Source organism: Zosterops lateralis, assembly GCF_965231275.1.
Source record: "Zosterops lateralis genome assembly, chromosome: 3".
NCBI lineage: Eukaryota > Metazoa > Chordata > Aves > Passeriformes > Zosteropidae > Zosterops > Zosterops lateralis.
The window spans coordinates 20155000-20172877 of record NC_139764.1 but is presented as its reverse complement, the minus strand read 5'-3'; the positions used below and the strand labels follow the sequence as shown (position 1 = coordinate 20172877).

Genomic DNA, 17878 nt, shown 5'->3' with positions numbered 1-17878 from the left:
AGAGGTGGTAAGAAAGAAGGAGGATAAGGGCTATCTCCTCTTTAGGAGAGGTAACATTTGTGGTTCAGAACAAGTCCAGGTGGATTGAAAATTATTGTTTAGAAAAAAGTAGAGGCATGTTTGTCAGTCCAGGGTCTGCTGAGCCAGCTGCCCACTCCCTTTGCACAGTGACCTGGTCTGGAACCAGGACAGAGTAAAACACTCTAACCATGCTGAGGAGTTTGCCTCATGAAGAGCAGAGGCCAATAAAATGAAAAAGATCTCATGCTTTTAGAAGCTGTTTGAGCAGGGACTTTCTTCCATGTGGCAGAAACAGTAAAACATCTCCAAAGCTAAAGGGGTTGCACAGTTATATTCCAGGTTCTCTTGTAGTTGAAGTGCCTGTTGACAACAGCTCGATTGTTAAGAGGCATGGGAGGCATTGAGGGCTCTAGAAAACTCCTATGTTTGCAGTCTTTGCAGGTAGCTGGGACATGGGCTACATGACTGTGTGGAGAACATGCAGGACTAGACATTTGGAGCAATTAAAAACCCCAAATCATAGGAAAAGTGCAGTTAGTTCAAAAGACATGTTCTGGATTCCAAAGGAAGACATTGCTCTCAACTGGAATACTGGTGCAAGTTTACTTCCCCGCTTGGCCAGGACACCTCTGATTTCCCTAAGTTAGTCTATTTGCACTGGGTTTCTTTTCCTCCCTTTTATTCATCCACCAAAAGAAACAGAGAAAGGAAATCTCCTCTGTAGGAGCTGGCAGTGGGTCGTGTTGGGGAAGCTCCTGTCTCGCTGGGAAGGGGAATAAGTGCAGCTGTATGATCTTAGTACACCTGCATTGAATCTTTTAATCTTCCCCTTGTGAAAATAGAAGTCCAGCCTGCCACCTCTAAGGATCATAAGTAAAACTGTCCTTGATTTCTGGAGGGATTATGGGGTAATACCTGGAACAGCCTTGTACTGAGGCAAAAGAGCCTTGCTGTTTCTGTTCCTTTTCTGACTCCAGATGAAAAGTGTTTTCCAGCCTTTGCTTGCAGGGGTTCAGCCTGCTCCCTGGGTTGAGGGAATGTGCTTCATCTATTGGTTTACATTTGTGTGGTGCAGGCTTTTATTCTGCTGGTGGTCTGTAAAACTCAGTGTTTCATTGTAATCTGGTGCAATGACTTGATATTTGAGTCACATTCCTCCCATCTGCAGTGGTGGAAGGCTCTTCCTGGCAGGCCAGGGTTAGCAGCAAAGTGCAAACAGGTTCATTCCCTTGGCTCCAAACTGTAGTCACCTAGGACAAAGTAGTTACAAAATGAAACAGTAAACTTTTAGAGGTCTCCTGTAACTAATTATTTCCAGCTACAGCCTGCTCCTAGGGTGACACTGGAGGAAGTTAAAGTTAATTAGTGGGTATTTTGGCTGTCCGCTCAAATTATATTTCTACATTCAGCTAGGCCAGGGTATCCAAACAATAAAAATACCTTCTAAAAGTCATGATGAACTGCTCTTTTATCCTCATTGCATCCATTTTTCAGAAATTACTTGAGCACATTTTGTGGTGAGAGGTGTAGGTGGACAACTCTGGAGAGGGCAGCCAGGCCAGGGAGCAGCCCGGGTCAGGACCCACTCCTGCTCCTGAATCCATGTGCTCCTGCATACCCCAAGAGCCATTGGATGTTCCAGGCCTTCGTATCTGTGATGCACAACCAAGCCTAAAGCACCTCACAGAAAGTTTTGCCTGGGGAAGAATCATCCCTATGTCTGCTGCAGCTCCCCCATGCTTGCAACAGCTTAGATTGCATGGAGTAAGGGGTCCTCTGGAGGAAGATCAACCACAGAGCAATGGAGGTTTCTCTCTTTTCTGTTTATTTAATATTTTTCTTTATTTACTATTATTCTTTTATTCCTATCATTCTGAAAATGAAGTGCCCATGCTGTTTTGCATGATTCTGCTTCCTGAAGGTCTGCTGCATTATACAAATGCCCACAGGCACCTGCACATCTCCAAAGCTTTTGTTTGTGTGTTCACTGTCTAAAAAGCATTAAAGCAAATTGTTTCTATCTACTCTATTCAGATTTAAGCTTCATTTCCACAGGAGGTAAGTACCAGCAGTGATACTCACATCTGGGTGCAGCTCTGTACACTATGAAAATCCAAGGGTATTTGTATCTGTATTGCAAGTCAAAGCTTTTATTTGAGAAAGCATCACTGTTAATTCCCCATCTGCAGGCTGGTCTCAGTGAACCTTCTATAGAATTATTCCAAGACAGGCTCAGACTCTATAGAGAAACTGGTCCAAAGAAGCCTCTTTTTTCCTTTTCCTTTCCTTTCCAGTTCTTTCAGTTTAAAAAAAGCCAAAATAAACCAACCAACCAAAGAAGGCCCCAAAAACACCAAACCAGTCAGCACATTGACATTTTCTTTTCTGCTTGCAGATGAAACAAATTACTCCTGCTATTAATTGTTTCTGCAGTCATGAACTAACTTCTTTAATAACACTATATGTGTACCAAAAATACAGCTCAGCTGTTGCTGTCACTGACCTTGGTGTAATACCTGTGCATCAGGAAAAAAAGAAGTGGATTAGGAAAGGACTTGAAAAATAGGAGGCTGGGAAAAAGGAATGAGTTCTTAAATTACCAGGTCAGGCAGAAATGCTTAAGAAAAAAGTAACATACTTAGTGAAGTAATAAATAATTCCTTTAACTGGTTAGAATAAAACTGATACAGGGGCCTGGCTCTTCAGATGTTTGCATATTTAACTATATCATATTCAGTTTAAATAGGCTGTCCTATTAACCATGTGCAAAAATGTCAGGAAATGAATGAGGACAGCACTAAATTACAATTCACAGAGCCTGAGCATTACCTTCATTCCACAGGAGAGCAGATAATTTCACTGTCCTGGCCAATGTTCACCCCATATTACTTTTCCCACTAGAAAACTTCTCATGGCCCATTCTCTTTACAGATCATGCTTTCCTTTGGCAGCCCCTTTGCAGACTCACTCCAACTGCAGCTCTAGGCTTACACTCAACCCAAACCTGAATCCTACCCCTAAAAATAACCATAATCTGAGGATTATCCTTCCACACATGGCAATGGTAATGGCAACTAGTCATTACCCAGGAAAAAGGCTTTTACAACCCAGGTGTCTCCATGGCCCACACTTCCCTTTGGGTGCTCATTTCTAGCCCCACTGGAGCTGCAACTCTCCAGGCTCTCTCTTTCTCTCAACCCCAAACCTAACCTTTATTTAGGCTGAGCCTGTAAGAAAGGCCCCCAGTTATGGTACTGATGAAAAATTTCTCAAGGCACAATCCTCTCTGCTGACTACACTTCAGTAACATCCTTTGTGACAGGATTTTATTAAATATTGGCTTTGTGAGTTGGGTGATGCACCTCTTCTTTCTTAATTTTCTTTCTTTATAAGGAAACATTTATATTCAGTATGTATAATCAGGCTGATATGTTTGTGCAGGATTTCCAAGAGAAGCAGTCCAAAACGAGGTAACTGTAGGTTTCTTTTTTTAGGCAGATCACAAATTATTTGTATAGCAGAAAGCTTCTGAATAATTCCTCCAAAGCAATAACAATCCATGAAGTGCAAAATGACAGGAAGAAACAATACCTGTTTCAAAATAGATTCACCAGGAAAGAGAAGAAAGAAGAAATGACTCTTGAACACACACATTTCTATTGAATGTTTAATGATGATGCCGAACTTCTGGGCAGTGCTTGCATTAGTAAAACAAACAAAAATACCCCAAAATCAGATGAGGTAAGATTCTGAACTTAAAGGGCTAAACATGGAATAATGAAGGCATTCATTACCTTATCTTAGTTCTTTTACGTTGGCCTGGCTGTGCAGATCAGCAGAAACTCTCTCCTTTGTGTGAAAGCCCATGAGTTGGAATAACCTGTGGAGCACAGCAAAATCAGCTGAGGTGCTGGAACTACTCCCCATGGCCTCGAGTTGCAAGTGCCCACATGAGGTTATCAAATACCCACATGAGGTTATCAGATACCCACCTGTATTACAATGGATTACTCCTTTGCCATAGTTGCTTTGCTTAACTAATGGTGCTGGGCACAGATTTTCAAAGGGTTTGCATCTGCTTTCTCCAAATTAAAAGCATGGCCTGCATAAAGCAAAGTATTCTATCAATTCATTGCTGAATTTTCTTCCTCTTCCACAAAAACAAGGAAAAATAGTCCAACAGCATTCCTTTTATATAAATTTTCCATCAGCAAGATGCCCAATATCTCACAAGAGGTACTAATTTATTTATTTAAATAAATTCAGCAATGAGTTATGGGGGTGGGGGGGGGTAGGTGAAGTCCTTCTGAAGGGAAATGTTCTTTAGCTGAAAACTGGAATTTCTATAGAAACTACACTGAAGCAAGACATCTTATTTCATCAGTCAACTTAATTAGATTTATTTATGCACATGTCTTTCAAAATTTTAATGAGACCTAAACTTTTAAACCTCTGCACTGCTAAAAGGGCTTTTATCTTCACTGTCTGGAATAATTAAAAAAATAATTTATTAAAATAGCGAGTTAGAGCTTGTCTTTTCTGCTATTTTATGTTGAGTGTTTACCACTAGGAAATTATTGTGCAATAACAAATCCCTTGAGTTTTTAATACAACTCAGACTTATTTAAACTCTCACTGTAAGCTGTTCAGTGAGACTTTCTAGAGGACAAGAAGCCAAAAGGAATAAAACTTCTGTGGTTTTTATATGCATGATTTTGGCTGCGATACCAGTGACTCCTTCCATTTTTTAAGAGACAGGGTAGATGCTGCTGCCCTTGCCATCAAAGTACTGCTGTGGCCAGAGGAGAATCTATGAGGGCTGTGACTTCCCCACCAGCTTTGAGAAGCAGGCCAAGGCACTCTGTTATTTTCATGCAGGCTTGGTCCTGCTTCTCCTAAAATCAGTGGGAATTTCTGAAGTCTATTGAAAAGGAATCAGGACCTGTGAGGTTTTGGGTCAATGCAGGTTCAACAAGGTGATGTGTTTTTTAAAACAATGTGAAATTCGAGCAGTTTAAAATTTAAACAGCTGGATTCAGAAATGTCAAAATTAAAGTTCTGTACACAGCTTCCATTCTCCTTTACACGTGTGCATTGCAATATGGCCTATACAATGATGTTCTGCTTTCTCCAAAGATGTACAGGACAGATGGAGAATACGGCAGGAATGTACTTGGGATGACTTGATTTCTGTAGAATCTTTCTTATCTCACACATAAAAGTTGGTTGGCAGAGGATCAGTTGTGAGATATGGGGAGAAATGTGCTTGCAGTTCTTGGCTATGATCTTAATTGTGGCACTTCCAGGTATCTTATGTTTGCTGATTTAGGTAAAGTAATAACAAATAAACACAGATTGATCTTGATGCTGGTGCCTGCATAATTTTTGAAAGCACCTTTGCCCCATGATGCTGGTGTGGAATGACAGCAGTGACTACTGGATTCATTTATTAGATTTCTTGGGTTGCTGAGTTCAAGCAGTCAGTAAACAATTAAGCTGTTCCCTTTTTTCTGCATGCCATCTTTAAAGGGAGAGCTTACACTTTCCCAGACAGTTTCTATTTTGACAACTTGGGTCTGAACTTTCTGCTGCTTATACTAAAAATCCAGAGGAACCAATTAAATGCCTTTTTTCTAGAGTGATATTTATAGGTATCGGAGTTAAGCATACAGACAATTTTCCTTTGGAAATCGCTGTAGTTAAATGGAAAAAAAAAAGAAAAAAAAAAAAAAAAAAAAGAAAAAAAAAAAAAAAAGAAAAAAAAAATTTCCCATACTGTAGAACTGAATCTGCAGGACTTAGCTGCCACAGGATCCTAGGTCAGGATATCAGGATATCTAGGTTTGATTAATATTTTAATTAGCTGTTCTATTTCCACCATTGAAAGAGTTGAAAATTTAAAAGGCTTCCAGAAACTTAAGCCAATTTTTTGATTGTTTTCTTGCTTTCCCCCCACTCCTAAGGTAACAGATGTATGACGAGAGCTGAAGGAGGAGAAGGTCATGGAGGTATCCTGGTAAAGAGAGTAAAAACACAGTATTGATGGAATACCTGCAAGTTTTAAAAGCACATATTCAGTAAGCTTAAGTAGTTTTATCAGAATTTTATCACAGAATTCAGTGGCAACAGGACAAGGAGCAGTGGCCATAAACAAAAGCACAAAAAGTTCTACCTAAGCATGAGGAAGAACTTCTTTACATTGATAGTGGCAGAGCACTGGAACAGGCTGCCTGAGGGGATTGTGGAGTGTCCCTCTCTGGGGACATTCAGACCCCACCTGGACACATTCCTTTGTTACCTGCTCCAGATGCATTGCCCCTCTGCCTTGACAGGGGGGTTGGACTGGATGATCTCCAGAAGTCCCTTCCAACTCTAGGGATTCTGTGATTCTATGATTATTCGGTATGTTTCCAAAACTTAAAACAGGTCTAGAGTCCAGCACTATATTTTTCTAAATATGTCACTTCCAAATGTTAGAAACATCATGTGATTTGAGGACATGTTTGTAGGACTATTGCTGATATTTCATAGAGTGATCAATTTTAGATTAATTGCCATCCCGAGGATGGTTGAAAAACTGTTCAAATTCTGACAAAAGCCTGAGCTGAGAAAGACAGGACATGGAAAATATTAACCTGAAACATGAAAACTTTGAACATTCCGAGCTGGCCAGACCCAGAGATTGAAAGGAGTGTTGGCAACATCTCTTGGCCATGGCAGATGCCACAGAGCCCTGGCAGAACTAGGTCATACTGTCCACAGATCTAACTTCGGATATCTGCTGCCCTCTAACAGCAAAATATAGGAATCACAAACTGGTTTTGCTAGTGAACTGGAAAATACAGGAACTGGAAAACACTGGAATTCACAGCTCCTGCTCCAAGCTGCACCCCGTCCTGTCTCCTGTACTCGCAGAAGTGTGTGCTGCTTCTGTTTTGCTACAGCTTTAGTGACAACCTGTACATGGCTTTCCCCTGCCACACACACTCCTCTGGTTTTAATCAGCCCTCAGGAACATATAAGGACTATCTGTAGATGCACGGCTTGGAGTCTTCTCCCCAACACCATGTTTTAAACCAAAACCAGCCATGCCAGGGAACAAAAGGCCTTTTGAGTTGGTTTTTTGTATCCCCTCCCTCAGTAGTTCTGCCTCCTGCACACAAAGTCTGACTGCTACTGAGTGAGTTGCAAATGCACTTGATACAAAAAAACCCCAAAACCTCCAAACTGAAATTCAAAGGCATATTATCTTCCTGAACTTGTGAAAAACAGTGTAGAGGCTAAGGTAGTAAGGCTAATGTCTGTGCTACAGAACTCAGGATATCTTCTCCCTAGAATGGTGTGGATGATGTATAAAAAGAACTTACACCATTTCTGAGATGAGCTTATGAAGAGGTGGCTGTATTAGCTACTAAATTTGCTTCCACTTTATGATTGTAATACTCTGATTGACTCTTGAAAGGGTGAGAGCATAAAGAGAAACACAGGAAACCAAATTTTCTTCCTGAAACCTATACAAGTACAGTACCATAAAAAGGGGGTTAATATTTTTTTATGGTTTGAAATTAGTATAATAGGTGTATTCAAGCAGGATCCTCTTGAAATATTTGTTTAAAATGCCAATTTAGAAAGCCATTTATGTAAGTACTGTAATTGCACTCTCGTTCTGCATGGTAAACACACTGTTCTGTGCGGGCAGTTTCAACGGGTGAAGAGAAACTCTTTCCCTGCCAACCTAATTTCTTTTGAGAATCTATTTTCATGCTGTGTAGTTTTTCAGATCTGAAGGAGAAGTCTAGCTAAAATAATGAAGCTGAGCAAGACTGTCATCCAGTATTTGGGTTCCAGTTTTAGAAAGTAAGCAGCTAATGCTAATGGGATTAACTGTTAGCCCACTGGCACACTTGGTGACTGTGACACTGGCCAACCTAATGAGCCCATGGCACTCTGAAGGTAAATAAATTACATAGAGCTTAAAGCTAGCAGCTGCTCTGTCCTCCTCCTTTATCTAGACATTGTTTATTCCTCTCAGGAGATACAAGTCATACCATTTTCATAGTGATAGCTGAGATCTGGACCCCTAACCATGTCATCTAGCTCAGCATTATACAGCTGCTTGCTTTGTGCATGCAGTGCATTGTGTCTAAGGCATTTATGGATGTTCCCTTTCCTTGTGTCTTCTAACAATGAGAGAACGACTCTGGTCTCTCTGCTTCTCTGGAGTTACACATAGAAATAAGAAAAGTTAGTAAAATCATGCAGAAATTAACAGATGAGTAATATCTTAACTGATATATTATAATTGGGGATTTAGAAGACAAATTACTATTTGCTTTGAATTTGAGAAAAAACATATTCCCAAATCTTTAGGTACACCTTAATAAATGGCACTCTGATTTTGGTAAGATTCATTACTTTGGTTAGGTGGGAAGGTGATAGAGAAAGCACTTCAGCAGAAATACTATGCCTGAAGGTTTAATCCAATTTGCAAGTCCGGTCACACTGACCACCTCCACAGTATTTAAAATAATAGGTAGTGCCAATTGCATTTCTGCTCTGGCCATGAACAATCACTGCTGTGGGTTAAAGAGCCAAGAGGACTAGGAAAACCTTTTCCTTTCTAAAATATCTATCATTTCATGAAAGGAAATGAAATCTCAATATTTCATCTAATTATTAATCCTTCCCTTTCATTTCATTTTTTGATATTTCATTTCCTTCCATGAAATCCTTTCATGATTTTCCAGGAGCTTCAGATTTCTAACTTTCTCTGCATGTGTGGATAAGCCTCTTGCTACCTGAATAACTGTTAGAAAAACAAAAACAAAAACAAAAACAAAAAACAAAAAAAAAAAAAAAAAAAAAAAAAAAAAAAAAACAAAACAAAACAAAACAAAACAAAAAAAAAAAACAAAAAAAAAAAAAAAAAACAACAAAACAAAACAAAAAAACCAACCTTCTGAGCGGGAGAAAATCAGTTGTTTCCTTCTTTGGGGTTTTTCCTCATATGAAAAAAAGGAAATAATTTAGAGATTGATGCAGAAACATGAAAGACGAATCACAGACAACCTTGTGTATCTGTGTATATCTCTAGGATTTACTTCTCTTAGTTTTACTTGTGATCTCCTCCCTTTTCCTACCCCTGAATGTGTGAAATAATAAATTGAATCTGCCAAGGAAAGAATAGTAGTTCATAAGCTGCAGTTTTGTACAAAGGTTTCAGGTAATACCACTTTCCTCCGCTGGAAAGGGCAGCGTGGTTTGTGAACAAATTTTGTGGTTCTCAAAAAATCACTGAGGTGCCCTGCTGAGGTGCTGTGCTGAGGTCGTCTGTTCTTAAGCTATGGACAAAAACAAAACATAGTGCCTGGCTGTGCAATTTTCTCTGGCACAGATGAAATGGGGATTTCTCTGTGTGTGTAAAAAAAAATTGTCTAATGATTGTTAAACATTTATTTCAGACAAGAATATGAAAAGGCACTATATAAAAGGATTTGTACAGGATCTGCTTCTTACTCTGTCACCTCTACTTACCTCTGTGTAGAGTGGATCTGCAATCACAAGTATTTTCATGTACTGTTCAGTTCACGTGAAAGTTACTGCAGAAATTAACTATATTCAGCTCTTCCAGGTCTTTAACTAGAGTCACCTTTTAGGCTGATAGTTGATGGGGAATTCCATTTTTATCATGATCACAGAAAACTGGCCATGTCAAGCTGTCTTGCACACCCCTGTGGTTTGGCAGCTCTGTCCCCCTTGCTGCTTTGCACTCCAGCATAGATTTCCCTACAAGCCTTTGTGGGTGGCAATTCTCTCTCTAGCCAGCTGTTACATTAGAGGTTTTTTGCTACATTGTTCATAAAACTGTTGCACAAAGCCAATAATGTACACACAAACTTTAGGGAAGCATTTCCCTGACTTCTTATGAATGCCTGGGTAGAGATTGGGTAGAGACTGGTCCTCTTTTTTTCTGGTGACCATCATGGACAGGTGATATGACCTATATGACCATATTAACTATGATATCCACTCTTTACCATTCAGCATACTTTACTTTCATCTTTAAAAAGAAACCAAGGGAAAAAAAAAAAACCACCCAATCAAAGTTGAGCAAAAACTCTCATGTCAAGTCAGAAACATATTGAAGAGACGTTAGAGAAAAAATTCTACATCAAAAATTATTCATACAAACAGTCCTGCAAGTATCAGAAATTAGGCCAGGTTTGCAAATAATTTGTGAACTGAACAACTAAGTAAAAATGTAACTGGATAAGATTTTTGCAGGGGATGTTCTGACTACTGGAAGGTATCCCATTAAATCCATTACACATGCTGAATTTCTCATCCCTAATCCCCCAGATGGCAGTCTGAACTCATTCTCTGAGATGGCAGATTTGCTCTGCTGACATTCAGGTTTTCTCTCATTAAGGATCATGAAGATCAGGCATCCTTTCTTTTCTATAACTCTCCCTGATATTTCACTCAGATCAGTGACATCAAAGTCTTACTGAAATGAATAAAGAATTTGAAAAGATGAACTTCAAATACAGAAAATAAGTATTGTTTTGCTTGATCGATAGCATGGTAGCAAAGCAGGAATGATACCAGATCCATGGATATGTCAGCTGCATTTCTAACCAAAACCAAAACAGAGGTCTCTAAATTTTAAACATCTCTCTAGAGAGATCTAGCTTACATGCTGAAAATCTGTATTTATTGAAACAACCACTTATTTTTTCAGGAATTATTTCAGAGATATGAATTATGTAAGAAATCCACCCAGTTGGACTCTGTCACTGAATAAGCCTATGAGATTTATATATATTTCATTACTTAAATATGCAAAATATATAAACACTCTAGGTAGTATTTGAGAGTTGTCTGAAGATATATTTATGAAATAAGATTTCTAGAACTCTATTGTAGACCTCTAAAAGCAGGGAAGAAACAGAACAAATGATTGACTGATACCCACTATAAGCAAAGCTGCACTGGTGCAAAGCAATCACACTTACTTATTTCTCTCAGCTTTTGTTTCAGTGCTCTGAACACCAGGAGACAGTGATAAGTTTGTTCAAATTCACTTGTGTTTTAATTGCAACAAACAGTTCTTGGCCTGTAAATTTTCCAGTCTAAATATACAATATTTGAATTCTCATCTCTATTGATTTTTCATAACTAGCCCAAAAGTTCAGTGGGGTACACATATGCTGCATGACTGGTGGGGCTGTAACCAGTAGAATCACATTTATAGTACAGGGGGTTTTTCAACAATGTTCTTCAATATTTGCATGCTTTCATTTCCTGAGGCTACTTCAGCATGTGAAACATGTTTCTGAAATATTCATGGAAAGTGAACTTAGGTGGGAATAAATACTATTGCAATGAATTAAGGGCAAAACATTAATATGGTCAGAAAAACTTGTATAGTTTTTGCTAGGCCTTCATATCTCTAGAATAATAATGGAAGATATCAAGCCAAAGAGCCAACATGCTTTTTCATGGAATGCTAGGACTCAGATTCTCAGGCCTGGGAATTCAGGCAATACAAAAGAATGAGATTTGGCCATGCTTAATTAGTCTTATTGGAAGAAAAATTCTCTATGAGCTATGCATGAATGCTGAGTGACATTGTTAAGGTAACAAAAAATGTATGCTGAGTCCTCAGTCACTACACAGTCACCTGAAGTGGCTGCAACCTTGATGTCACTCAAACCAACATGGCTAAAAGAGTCAATGGAGGTAAAAATTTCCCAGCACAAAAAATCGAACTATTAATTTCCAGCCCTTTTGCTTTTATGTTCTTTATCTCCCACTAAAGGTGATTGTGAGGCTGTGTTTAAGTCAGGACCAGTGAGAGATTGAGGTGACAGGTTTGTGGCAGCACTTTTTGTTCCTTTGGTTCTATTATGTTATTGTCCTTGAAGACCCCTGAATTGGTGCTTTGCAGTGTTAGGTGACATATAAGCATAGAGACAGCACTTGCCCTGAAGAACACCTCATTCTCTACGTATTTCTTTCATTTAGGCCACATACATCATTGCCTCTTTGTTTCCAAAATTCCCTCTTCTGTTTGGACACCCTCTGTTCTCTAGTGCAAATCAGAGGTGCTTCTTATTTTACTTTTTTTTTTTTTTCCTTTCTCCTGCCTGTTCTTCAGCTGTACTTTGTCTTCATCAAAACTAATCTAGTTAATTCTTCATTTTCAAACCAGGCTGTAGTGCATGGTCCACAGCTGCTTAGCAACAGCTCCCCTCTGTCTGCAGGGATAAAGGCAGGGAGGGATGCCAGCCTAGAACTCTGATCCACCAAAGTGAGAAAAAACAGGAGCAAGACAGGTTGTCTCCCTCTGGGCTTTAGTGCTGCACGTCCTTCTGCTACACACTGGCAGAAATGTCAGAAGGGCAGTGTTTGCTTTCATTACCAGAAATGGCTTTTCAAATAAAAAAATCCTGTCTCAGCACGTGATAGGAACCAAGTATGCACAGCTCTGGTATGTTCTGGATGCGTGTATGGGTGATCTAAACCATTCCTTTATTAAGCATTAGGCACAGTTTACAATTACTCAAATCCCAACACTCACGACTTCACACAGGCCTGAAATGTACCATGGAGGAATGTGGGTAGCTTTATTACACAGAATTTAGGGGACTAAGTGTTGCAATCTCAAACTGGGAGGTCTGGCACTTTCAAGATGTATATGCGTGATTTATGGAACAGATCTTTCTCCAGACAGACTTCAAAAAATGCAGAGGACACTGTAGAAAACAAAATGTTGTGGGCTTTTACTATCCTCTAAAAGTATGTGTATGTGGGAATGTACCTTGTCTCTCTGTTAAAACTCTGTTTACATCACATCCTTGGGTGAAAATCATGAAATGCAAATGATAGGGCTCTTTGGGAACAGCATTAACAGCAAATATTCAATAATTTTAAAAGATCCAGGTTATCTTAAAAATCTTATTACTTCAAAAACATAAACCTCTAAGATCACTTTAGGATTCAGGTTATCTAGGGATTGGGTTAAAATAACCCTCTTGTAACTGAAGGCCAGGATAGTAGACACTCCAGAGGGCTTTGTGAAAATCTCAAGAATAGTCAGATTGAGACACTAGTCTTCATGCCTTCCACATTACCTCAAGTTGCAAAGAATGAATTTGGAGCAAGGCACAGCCAGAATTTTGTTAAGCCTTACAGGCTGTTGCAGATTAATTTCAGCTGGAGATGCCTGCAGTGGCCCTACGTATGTAGAGAGGAGGAAAGGTTGCTTAAATCCAGACTTAATTCAACCCAGAATGACCAGATGAGACATGCTGTCTGGCCCATCCCATCTTCACCCCTATCCTGCTTTTGCTGTGAGTCAGAACACCCAGTCTAGGTACAAAATGGAAGGAATTTCTGCAGTATGTTGTTTTTTCTCCAAAATAAAGGCTTAGAATTATTTTTTTTCTCTATGCAAGAACTGCAATATATGGGAAAAGATAACTACCAGGTGCACTTTTCCATCCCCTGTTCTTCAAATACAACCTTTACTAAATCTCATGAACTGTCTGTGACAGCAGTAAGGAATCCTCATGCTCCTGGTCCTGCCCCTACTCTGCCCCCTCCTCATGTAGGAGCTCACTATAAAGAATTCAGTGCCTTGCCAGCTAAGTCTGTCACAGATACACCTAGAGAGAATTCTTTGTGACAGCTATTTTTATATTTTTAGATATATATTTATATTTTGTATACAATACTTGCTCTCTCCCCATGAGTACTAGCCACATTACTCAGAAGGCACTAATGCATGCATTTGATAAGGTGATTGTTGTATCAATTTGGCATTATGGTGTAGATGTATCTGATGTGACTACTACTAAATTGCTGGTTTAATTTTCACTTATTACCAAAGACCAAATGTGAAACTCTGCACATGACAGCATATTCACACTCATTTATGCTAATTAACATGAAAGAATGACAGATGGAGATCATCAGTGCTGCTGAAGAAGGCAGAGTTTTGCTCAATGTACTCCACAGATCTTAGAATCATAGGGTAGTTTGGATTGGAAGGGAAGTTAAGGATCATCTTGTTCCTATAGACAGGAACCTTGCACTAGACCCAGTTACTCAGAGCCTGGTTCAAAACCTGTCATTGAACTCTTCAAGGAATGGGGCATCCACAGCTGCTCTAGGCAACCCATGCCAGTGCCTCAGCACTGGAATCAAGAATTCCTTCCCAATATTTCATCTAAAGCTACCCTCTGTCAATGTAAAGCCATTAGCCCTTGTACTATCAGTATCTGCTCTCATAAGAAGGCTCCCTACAGCTTTCTTTAGGCCTCTCTTCTTGCAGGATGAGATTGTGCAGGCCCTGGGGAATTTCACTGGTACCCTGCTCTCTGCAGCCTTTTTTCCCACAAGATTCTTCCCAAAACAGAATCTCTCTGGAACAGGGCTCATGTAGGAAGCATGTATGTATTGGGTCAGGAGCCAATCCAGTCACACCTGGAATAGGTGAGCACTGAAGTACTCAACCTGCATCAATCCTCCTACAGAAGGAGCAGTGAAACACAGGTACAGCTCAGTCCTGTACACATCAGCTATAGAAATGCCCTCTGGCAGACTCCAGGCCCTTACTGCATGTGAGTTTTATTGCTGTTCCGGGCTCAAATTAATGAGGACTCTTGTGGAACCCTCATGCCAGGGAGGCCAGTGGCATAGGGCAATTGAATTTTGTAGACAAAGTAGGATGCTCCTTTAAACCACAAACCATTGTCCATGCCATCTGCTGTGGGAAATTAAAGCCAAAACAGTTTCTTTCCCATCTTGTGGTGATTATGGGCAGCACTCAGACAGCACAGCAACCTGCAGTTTCTGTCCGTGCAGCTGGATCTTTGGCTGCTCCTTCTCTCCACTAGCCAGACTTGTACAGACCACTCATCTTCCTCCCATCTTTCGCTGTCTCTGCCCTTGTTTCCTCCCAAATATGGAGCCAAGACAATATGGAGCCAAATAAGAAGCTTTTCCCCATGGCTCCCAGGTTGGCCCTGCCTGTGAACAGCCTTGGCGTAGCAGCTGCTGTTGGCCCACTCACCTTGGCCTTCCATGGTATTCCTGGTGTGCTCTCCTACTGTTCCAGCCAGGTTCCTCTCCCCACAACTCCCCCAGCTCTTCCTTTGACTTTCTGTGAAGTGTGACCACCTGGCACATCAATCCCCCTTTTCCTGGCTGTGAACTCTGGCTCTGCCTTAGGGCACTGCCACTCCAGTCAGGAGCCAGGAGTTTCCCTTGCCATGACTGGGACTTTCCCGGATCTGTTCCCTTAGGCCAGGCTGACACCAGGCCCTAAATCATCAGCCCATGGGTATTTGAGCACTGCCCCCAAGGTGTCTGCTTTTGTCCTATCCCCTTCCTAGGCTTGGTGTACCAGGTTCCTCCAGCCCATGGTGGCTCAGAGCACTCTCCTCTCTGACCAGGCACTTTGGAGCCTTTTGGAGCCACTCTGTTTGTGCCTGCCAGATCTGCCCTCAGGCTCATTCTGCAGGTGCTGAGCATGGCAGTCTTTGCCTTGCCAAGGAATTGAAATTGGACCAAAATGATGGTTCCCTGTGACCACAAGCAACTTTACTTCAAGTATGTCAACTTCAGTGTCTGCCTGCACACAGGAGAGGAGTGTGGTCAGGACAGAGCAGGGTTTTGACACTGAGGCTGCCTTTGGATTAGCAGGCACTGCCCCAGCAGGAAACACTTGCTGTGCACTGCAGTGTGCCCTGGACTGTGGCTGTCCTGCTCCTCAAGATGTGTTTTGCCCAGAGATCAGCTGGAGAAGTTCCTTCACTCGAGTAAAGAATTCCACAAGAATCTTGATGGGAAATGGGCAGGAGTTAACTTCACCCAAAGTTGTTGCTTTCAGAGAGGGGATTGGTCCCGGCCATAGCTTCTGAGGGGGTTGTGAGATGGAAATAAAATGACTCCAGAGGTGTGAAGTGGTCAGAAAATGACTACATGCCCGCGATGTTGGAGGAACTTCCATTGGGGAATTTTCATCAGTGCTCAGGTTCATCAGGAAAAGGATCCAGTCATAGAAGTACTGAGTGGAGATGTAGACGCCAGGCCGCCTTGCTCTGGCACAGCCTCTTCCCCAGCTGGTTATTCCGACAACCCACCACTGGCCACTGTTTTTCTCTTGGCACATGAGAGGACCACCACTGTCACCCTGAAATAGAGCAGAGAGGATTATGGTTGGTGGCCCCTGCCAGCACTGAGGCTGTCTCCTCCTCTCTCACAGCCCCTGCCAGAGCTGCATTCCAGGCAGAGGAAGGCTCTGCTCAGGGGCTGGAGCCTCCAGAGGCTTGGCTGTGAATGTCTTGGGGTCCTGTAGGGTAGGGCTCTCTCTCTCCTCTCTGCACAAGGCTCCTGGATATGCAGAGGATGGACATTTGGCACCAGGATCTCTGCACTGCCAAGAGCACTAGCTGGGCTTTCTGGGCTTTCTGGCACAAGGGGGACACTGGGCAAGCAGGAGTGGATGGGGAGTGTGTGGGAAGCCCCACCCAGCAGTTGGAGGGAGCTGGGGCTGGGAGGGCAACTGAGTGGCCGGGCAAAGCAGGGCCCTGGGCTGTGTTGGGGTGGTGCTGCCAGGGCTGCTGGTGCTGCTGGGGCTGAGAGGCGCATGCTCCTACCTGGCAGGTATCAATGTTACCCTGTGGATAACCAGCACACACGTTGTGGGTGTGGATTTTCCCTGAGTACCAGAAGCTGCTGTTGCAGAGCTGGAGATCGATGAGGTAGACCTTGGCCTCCTGCAGGTGATCACTTGAATCTTGAGCTGTGAGCAGAGAAAGGAATGAGTGCCCAGCAGCTCCTTCCCAGTTCTCACCCAGAGGCTGTCTTGTTGAGGATCCCCTTCGCTAGGGTTTGGCTTTTCCTCTGCAGAGGCACTGGGGCACTGTGTCCCTGTTGCCTGCCTTTAGGGAGCAGGCCAGGCCCATCTCTGCACAGGGGTGCATCCTGCAGCCTTACTTTGGCCTCTGCCCTGAAGAAGCCCAAACCCTCTCCCCAGTGTGCTGAGATGGCTCAGGAGTCGTTCTTGGGAACTCACATCTTGCAGTGGTGGCACCCCAGCCAGCCACCCAGCAGTTCTGCAGCTCTGACAAGCTCAGTGTGGCATTGGGAACACAGGCCAGCTGGATGTAGGGACCGCACTGGACAGGATGGTCCAATTCCATCAGGGCAATATCATAGCTCAAGTCATCAGGATTGTAGTGCTGGTGCCTCAGCACCTGCTTGATATGACGCACTTGTGCCCCAGGGCCTGGCTGACTCAAGTGGGTGGCCCCAATCACCACGTACACCATACTGATTTTCCTAGAAGACATGGGGAGAGTGCTGAGAGGTACAGAGCCATGTGCCACAGCAGCCCAGCAGTTGCCACACCTCTGCTTGGCAAGGCAGAGAGGGAGCAGTGTTCTAGCAGGTGCCAGTGCCCTCACACACATTAGGCTGGGGGAATGTCAAGCTGGAGGCTGCTAGGAAGCCTTGGCACAATCCCAGGCTTCTCATGAGCAGTGTGGCAGCTGGGCTGCCTGAGAGGAAAGGAGATTGGAATAGTAGGTGGTGGTGGTGGCAAGGCACCTGCTGGTGTGTCAGGGATGTCCCCATTCTATGCTTCTCCTTACTTGATGTAGTCAAAGCAGTGGGCTGCTGTGAGGACCCAGTTAGTGCTGATGAGAGACCCTCCACACATATGCCTCAGGTATGGTATCCAGGGGTGCTGGATGCTGACGATCCAGGGCCAGGACCCTGGCTCGGCACCTGTGCCACCAACCACGCGTGTCATGCCATAAACCACGCTGCTGTAGGAATTAGTCAT

At 42.4% G+C, this 17878-nt stretch overlaps 1 protein-coding gene across 1 annotated transcript; it reads right to left on the bottom strand.

Annotated features, from left to right (window-relative positions):
• Positions 1 to 8815: 8815 nt before the first annotated feature.
• Positions 8816 to 17878, bottom strand: LOC310906750 (acrosin-like; the record flags this gene model as incomplete). The annotated part of the gene is made up of 6 exons (XM_083856206.1): positions 8816 to 8827; positions 9556 to 9572; positions 16012 to 16222; positions 16689 to 16834; positions 17108 to 17373; positions 17685 to 17878. 6 exons carry the CDS (start codon positions 17876 to 17878, stop codon positions 8816 to 8818), a joined length of 846 nt encoding a protein of 281 aa, XP_083712332.1.